General features: G+C 46.3%; 1 protein-coding gene across 1 annotated transcript; it reads right to left on the reverse strand.

The window, feature by feature from the left end:
- Positions 1–3,853: 3,853 nt before the first annotated feature.
- Positions 3,854–7,904, reverse strand: ZIC2 (Zic family member 2). The gene is made up of 3 exons (XM_034758212.1): positions 6,692–7,904; positions 4,877–5,040; positions 3,854–4,598 (listed from the first exon to the last, which is right to left on the reverse strand). The coding sequence occupies exons 1-3, from the start codon at positions 7,689–7,691 to the stop codon at positions 4,305–4,307; spliced, it is 1,458 nt and encodes a 485-aa protein (XP_034614103.1). The 5' UTR covers positions 7,692–7,904; the 3' UTR covers positions 3,854–4,304.

Genomic DNA, 7,904 nt, shown 5'->3' on the forward strand with positions numbered 1-7,904 from the left:
CATGTAATCTGTGCGTCGTTTTTGATATATTGTGTTTTTCAAAGTGAATGCTGCTGCCTTAGCTGTGAAATCCTGCCCCCCTTTTGTTATGTCACTGGAACTAGGTGTGTGCGAGACAGAGAGACCACTGGAGCTCTTCTGGTCTTCTGCAGACCTCGGTGCTGTCCTGGCCTTTAGTTTGTCTGCTGGGGAATAGAGCTGGCTCTCTCCAACTCCTTGGTGTGCGGGTGCGGGTGGGAGGAGGGGTGCGGATGCAGCAGGGTCCAGGGCTGCCAAGAGAGCCGCTGGCCTTGCCTACGATTTGTCCTTGGTTTCCCTTCGGGGTGTGCAAAAGTGCAGCGAGCAAGACACTCCAGGTTTGGAAACACCAGGCTCAACCTGAGAGACAAAGAGAAAAGTGAGAGGAGGGGGGAGGGAGGGAAGAAGGGTGGGGGAAGGTGGGAGAGAGGAGATGGATGAAGAGAAAGAGCCGGCGCGATAGAGACAGGGGTCTTGCTTGCAGAGCTACATCTGCCAAGCCCAGACGGCTGTGTACTGCCCATTGGTTCCCATCCCCAGAGAACCCTTCAACCCCACGGATGCATGCGTGTGTGTTTGTGCTGTCGATCCGTGTGTGGCTGTACACAATGTCCGCTGGGAACCCTGCAAGGCTGGCAATCGCCATAGAAATCACTAGGCTCAGAAAGGAAAGGCGGTTTAAATGTATTATGAACTATTACTAACAACAGAGGCGGTGTGGGCCCTGCCTGGGTCCTGGGAAAGCCGGGCAGCCTTGAGGGGGGAGGCAACTGCTTTACTTTAGGTAGCGGGCGAGCCAAGTCAAATTCAAGTTCAAGTTCATGGCCAGTCTGGCGAGGGGGGAAAAAAAGCCATTCTCATGACCACGGTTGTTGCCCTCCCTTCCCTAGGGCCCGTCATGAAAAGGCAGCTTTGTTAGCCGGGCGGCGGGGACTTGTTTTACTTTCCTGTATCTGCTGCTCCTAAATAATGGCCGGGAGAGAGCCCAGCCCCGTTGCGGTTCTGGTGGTGATGAGGCTTTGGGGGTTATTTTAAAATAGAGGTAGTGGGTCCTACGGCAGAGATGTCACGCCAAAACAGATATTAGGCTACAAGAAATGAAAACACAACTCCAGCTGGCGGGCGGCGGAGAATCTGTTTCCAGGGCCGGGGAAGGGAAACCACAGTCGATAGCAAGCGAAGTACAAACTTCTCCCGATGCTCCTGCGGGCTGACAAACGGAAGCGAAGAGTGGAGCTGCCATCAATAGCTCCTGAGTGCACTGGCCAGCCACGGAGCGGGGAACGAGTGGACGAGCCAGCAAGAGCCCCGGAGCCGCTCCCTTCAACCGGGCTGGGCTAACACGGCAGCCACTTCGACTAACTCCGAGGCGCATAAGGATGCCTCTTCCTCCACAGACTCGCTGTCCCTCCCGCCGGGGTCAGGGAGCTACCTCCTATGCACAGGAGACAACCAAACACAAAACCCCGGGGAAGAGTTCTTAGGACTAAAAAATAGCAGAGGAATTGTTCTTAAAGGGGAATGTGTATCCAGCGCTGTGCGTTAATTTCTACAGTCCCCCACACTAACTTTAACCCGCTCGGAAACAGGGTAGCAATAGCTGGGTGGTAGTGGGGGGGATGATTACAAAAAATAACCAGAATTTCAACCACACTTCGAACACTTTTAATCTGAAACAAGCCCTATTTTTATGAGGTTACATTTTTCAATAAGAAAAGAACTTTACTCGAGCTGCCTTTTCCAGTGATCTCTCCAAGGGATCGGCGGCGTATGCCAATGGCTTTAATAATTTTGCGTAATATTATTACAGAACATAAATTAGATTTTAATAGCTGTTTGATTACTTCAGGGTCTTACATTATGCAACATGAATGAACGCCAGACTCCAACCCACAGAGCTCAGTATAGGAAAGGCGCAGTCTCTGAATCCTACCAAAACTTTGCTCCTGGAGCAGCATTTGGGGAGATTTTTCTTAGTTCTTCCCCTTCCCAACCCCACATGTGATTTAGTCTTCTGCTGCTGAGCATGTATCATTCATTCCCAGCCGTGTGTCATTCCCATCCAAAAAAAGAACAGGATCCCACAAACACACACAGCTCCCCAGCCATCGTGGGATACTTCTATTGTCATTTAAACTAGGAGAACAAAACAATAACTGGGAGAAAAGAAAGCTGATGTGGTTGGCTGCGTTTGAGAGGCAAACCTATCTGTACATGTTTTTGCTGAAGACAGTGTAGCCACAATAGGGCGCTAGGAGTTCTATTCCAAGGAGCTGCTTGGCTCTTCGATCTGCCTGTTTTCAATACTTCCGTGGCTAGAAATCGGTTTGGCAAAGTCCAAGCTTTCCAAGATTCCCAAGCTGTGCCACACACACCTTGGGTGTCTTGATTATTCCGGTATTCCTAGAAAGCCGCTTCCTGCCCATTAAAGGGGGAAATCCCCTATTTTATTTGATATCTAATTCCTTAAGAAAGCCTGGATGCTGGTCCACACCCTTTCACCCTCTCACTAAAATCCAGCGATAAGCAAGAGTAAATTAAGATCAAGATTTATTCTTTTTCCTTGCAAACCCCACGACTAATATCTGTAGATTTGTTTGTGTTGATTACTCATTTAATACATTTAAATTAAAATCACTATATTTGCTTTTTAAAATTTATTTAATTTTTTCTTTAAGAGAAAATGAAGCTACCTTATGCCGTCTTTCACTTCTTCAGTGGTGTATATAAGCTGTAAAAATATTTTAAAGATTTAAAGAATAAACGTAAATTTCAAATGCCATGACCAAAGGAACAACTTTAGAGCAATGTTTGTGAATTTCTAATCTACCAACATTCCAGTGTCCACTATTTTTGGTACCTTCTACAAAAACAAGTAATGTAGAACATAAATATAATAGAGTAAAACAGATGACAAATGTGTACTTTCCTGAGAAAAGCTCGAGGTATCTTATATTCAATGTAAACATATACCTAACAGATATAAATATATATATATATCGTAGAATACTTGAAAAGCTCGCTCTTATAGTCATCACAGGGCTTTCCAAAATGTTATTGTTTTACTGGCACATCATGTAGGGGTTTGTTGTTGTTGTTATTTTTTAATGATATTTTGGAGGAAAGTTAAAGCTATCATAACTGAAGAAATTTTATATAATTTCAAAACAAAATACCTGAAGGTGATTTTGCTAGTTTTTAAAAAATGTTTTCCATTTTCTAGCCACACTGATTTTCATTCTTTAGGTGCAACCTACCCAGTTAAAGAAAGCCTTTGGACGTAAAAAGAACCAGTACATGCAGTTTCAACACATTTTATTATATTTCTGTATGCATTACTCTCAAAACATATCACAAAAAATGATGAAACCACTTAAACCTTCAAATAAAAAATCTGAAACAGTTTATGCTCACAATTGTACATATTTATAGTTAAGAAACATTCTTTATAAATACTGTTTCCTCTGTAGCAAGTTAATACCATAATTTAATTACAAATGGATAAATATGGTAACAGGTATTTACAGAAGGAAGGGTGTTATTAGGGAAAAGCTAACGGCACGACGTTTATTTTTCCTCACAATCTTCCAAACAGGAACTAACAAATTGGAACTTGCAAAAGCACTAAAACATCACATGTAAACCCAGCTAACAGAAAAATACATTCACAAGCGTTGTTGTTGTTGTGTGTGTGTGTGTGTAACAAAATGGAGACTTTGGCACAGTTTTTCCCCCAGTCTATAGTTGAATTAAGTTTACAATCAAATTGCCTCTTAAAAAAGAACACAATATTCATTATCACAATTACAAAAGAAACCATTTTCTTCCACGTTACTTTTTTTTTTAAATGGATGAACTAAAAAGAGAAAAGAAACGAAAAAAGTCCATCACTTTTTGGGGGTGGGAGGAAATCAATCCGTAGTTTACAAATGGGACGAACTTCTATACACCAATAATCGGATAAAACTTCGTTTACCACCTTGGAGGAGGAAGGAGGAGTCCTCTATATACACAGCTGGTCGGGATGGAGGGTGCTGGGGCAGAGGGAAACGGGTGGGTGGGACACAAGAAGAGTTTAGCTGTGGCGGATTTTTTTTGCTTTGGAGGCTCTGGCGGGGATTTGCTCTCCTGGGCTCTAGAGCCGTTTAAGTTGTTAATCCTTTCGCTGGTTAAGAATTAAACCCAAACCAAACAGGATCCAGCACCTTCCCGGTGTGTCTGCTTCTTCCTCCTCCTCGGCGGGGAGGGCAGGCGCGGGGGCCTTGCCCAGCAGTCCGGCAGGGCCCCTACACGTACCATTCGTTGAAGTTGGAGGAGAGGCCGCTGTGGCTCCCGCTGGCCCCTCCACCCCCGCCGGCTCCGCTGCCGCTGCCTCCCCCGCCGCCGCCGCCGCCGCTGCCTCTGTGCACCGCAGACACCGCGGCCGCCGCCGCAGCTGCAGCCGCCGCCGCCGCCGGGGATAGGTTGGTGGTGCTCTGAGTCTCGGCGCTGGGGGACACCAGGCCCGGGGGGGTGGAGGACTCATAGCCCGAGCTGGCAGCCGGGGACGATTCAGAGCCTTGAGGGGAAGATTCATGGACCTGGAAAGCAAATGCAACAAGACAGGGTGGAGTAAGTGTCCCTATGAGCAAGGCACTCCCAGCCAGAGCTCACACCACCCTCGCAGGGCCAGCGCACTCCCAGGCACCCAGGTCCGGCCTCCTGTGCCACGCAAAGGCTCCCTAGCTTTACAACCTGGCGATGAGGCGGCTCCTGTTTTTGTTTCCCTTCCCAATAAAGAAAACGCGAGTTAAACCCTTCTCCCAGACCGACCCCCTCAGAGGATGTCCGCTGGAAAAACGGCAATGTGGTGGTATACCTTCATGTGCTTCCGCAGAGAGCTGGGGTGGGTGTAGGATTTGTCGCACATTTTGCACAGATAGGGCTTATCTGAAGTGTGGACATGCATGTGCTTCTTCCTATCGCTGCTGTTGGCAAAACGTCTGTCACAGCCTTCAAATTCACACTGGAAAGGCTTTTCTCCTGGAAGATAAACAAGGAGGATTTGGTTATAGTAAACACTTAACTTGGACTTCTCCCCTACTTATTGCACAACAATCCACACATGCCTGCCTTAAAATAGGGGTTCATAAGAATATATATTTTTTAAATTTCTAGTGCTTTGTTTACTAATGTCAAATCCACTAAAATGGTTAACAAAAGATTGATGTCACTGTGTGGATTGTTTTCTGATGACGCCTTGATGTGCAGTTGACAAGATATTTTATCAAAAAATACAAAAATATTGGAGCCATATCTCGCCATTGCTTTTTAAGTAGGACTCCCCAGTGAAACCAAAAGGGAGTTCTCCGTCAAAACTGGTGACACGATATGGCTCCAATGAATTTACGGATTTTGTTTTGTTTCAACTGGTGCTATCACACAATCGGCTCGAAAGCATTTTTTTAAAAATTGAGACGTTTGCACCTTTGTATAAAATCCAATATCCTGTTAAACTATAAACCATTAACAAAAGAGTTAAGGCTACACACATTTTATTTCATGTATGGATCTTCGAAGTAAACACATATCCGCTGGGGGAAACTAAATGTCTGTAAAATACTCCATTTAATTTTCATACAGTTTCTTCACCCTGTTGCCAGAATTCCAAATGCTCAGAGTAATTTGGAGGTGAGAACTCAAACATCCACCCATTTGGAGGGGGAACCATTTAACATTAAATTCCATTAGCACCTAAATTGTTTCTTAAAGACATCCGCTCAGACACAATGACTTAAGTGCGGGCATTTCATGCAAATAAATTTCTCAAATTTTAAACCTTGTTAAAGCTCGTCTCGCACCTAGCATCATTCTTAACACTTAAGAAAACAATAGGCCTATAGATGTTACCCGTATTCAAGTAAATATTTATAGTGGAAGTTGCTAAAATATTTGGCTGTCTTTTATGAAATACTCTGGCACAATTCTAAGCTGGGAGTAATAGTAAATGAGTACTCTATGAAGCAGGATGATGCGTTTGTTTTGTTACTGTTCAGCTCACGCAATTTACCACCAGGAAGTGTTGTGTCCTTCTCTCATATCTGACCTGATTTTTGTGTAAGTTTCTGAACCTCAAATCCTCTGCTACCTATTATATAATTTAATAAACTGTTGCAACACCACCCTAAACCACCTCACATGAGACTTTAAAAACACTTTCTAAATTAGAAAATTTTATTGCCCTCACTCACACCATTTAAATTTAATGAAAAGCATTCCCAGAAAGGGACATTTCGCCACTTACTACGAGATATTTTTATATTTACAATACCTATGCACGCACGCACACACCCAAGTCATATATAAATATGTACATTACTTACGGACAATATTTTATCTATACATATGTCAATCCATATTTTAATAGTATTAATGAATATATCTCGCCTGTATTTTACTTTGAAAGGGAAAGAGTTCGGTCAAGTCTTGACATGTTTTCACATTAATAAATGACCACAGATAAAAGCAATTAGTAACAAAAAAAAATCCTTTCAAACTGAAAGACCCGGAGAAAACACCCCGAGAAACGCTGCAGCATGCTGAAATTTGAAGTCTTTACATACGGGAGCATCTTTAAGTGCATTTTTTTAAATAAATAAGCCATTTTTAAATCTTCGAAACCAAACATAATTACCTGTGTGTGTCCTTTTGTGGATTTTTAGGTTTTCTGATCTGGCGAAAACTTTCCCACAGCCAGGAAAAGGACAGGGGAACGGCTTCTCTCCCGTGTGCACTCGGATATGATTGACCAGTTTGTATTTGGCTTTGAAAGGTTTGCCTTCCCGGGGACACTCCTCCCAATAACAGATATGGTTGCTCTGCTCGGGTCCCCCAACATGTTCCACCGAGACATGGGTGACCAGCTCGTGCATGGTGCTAAAAGTTTTATTGCAACTCTTTTTGGGGTTGTTCAGCTGCTCGGGGTCGATCCACTTGCAGATCAGCTCTTGCTTGATGCACTGTTGTCTCATGTATCGAAAAAAGGCACCTGGGTGGTGATGGTGGTGAGCTGCCATGTTCATGCCCATATTCATATTCATGGGGCCATACTGGTTGTGCAGCTGAGCCGCCGAATAGGGATCAGTCCTGGGGCTAGAGACCTGGCGGTATTGATCCGATCGGGCGAAGACCTCCCCGGGCAAACCCAGGCGCATCTGCCCATTCAGGACGTTTTGGGAGGCGTGGGGGCCATGCTGGTCGTGAATGGCGGGGAAGAGGATGTGGCTCTGAGCGTCCGTGTGCGGGTGATGGAGGGTCCCGGCCGCAGGGCCAAAGATCCCGTGCTGGCCGCCGGCCGGAGACGAGTCCCCAAAGCCCCGGCTGCGAAACAAGAAGTCCCGGGTGGAGTTGAAAGGCGCCCCGGAATAGGAGCTGACATGGGCGGCATGGGGACCCAACGCTGCCGCTGGGTAGCCGGGAGCCTGCGAGGTGAAAGCCGAGCTCTGGCCGGGGGACAGATCGTGGGCCCCGGGGTTGAGTTTAAAAGCCCCCATGTGGGCTGCCGAGTCCACAAAGCTGTTCTGCGCCGCCAGGCTCAGCTCCCGGTCCTGCATCTCGGCGGCGGCCGAGTGATGGTGCCGAGCGAAAGTGCCCACTCCAATGGCAGGGAACTGGGGTCCGGCGTCCAGCAGCATGGTCCTGCCGCTCCTCTCCGCTTCCTCCCCCGCGGCTGCTCCTCTTCCTTCCCGGGCACCACCCGGCAGCAGCAGCAGGAGGATCCAGGGACCAGGCTTCCCCCCGCTGCACCGAGCAGCAGCAGCAGCCGCCGAGCGACCGAGCGAGCCACAGAGAGACGAGTCCAAAGCCAGGCGGAGAACCAAAGTGTATTAAAGGAGCTGAGGCGGGGG

The sequence above is a fragment of the Trachemys scripta genome, chromosome 1 (genome assembly GCF_013100865.1).
Source record: "Trachemys scripta elegans isolate TJP31775 chromosome 1, CAS_Tse_1.0, whole genome shotgun sequence".
Lineage (NCBI taxonomy): Eukaryota > Metazoa > Chordata > Testudines > Emydidae > Trachemys > Trachemys scripta.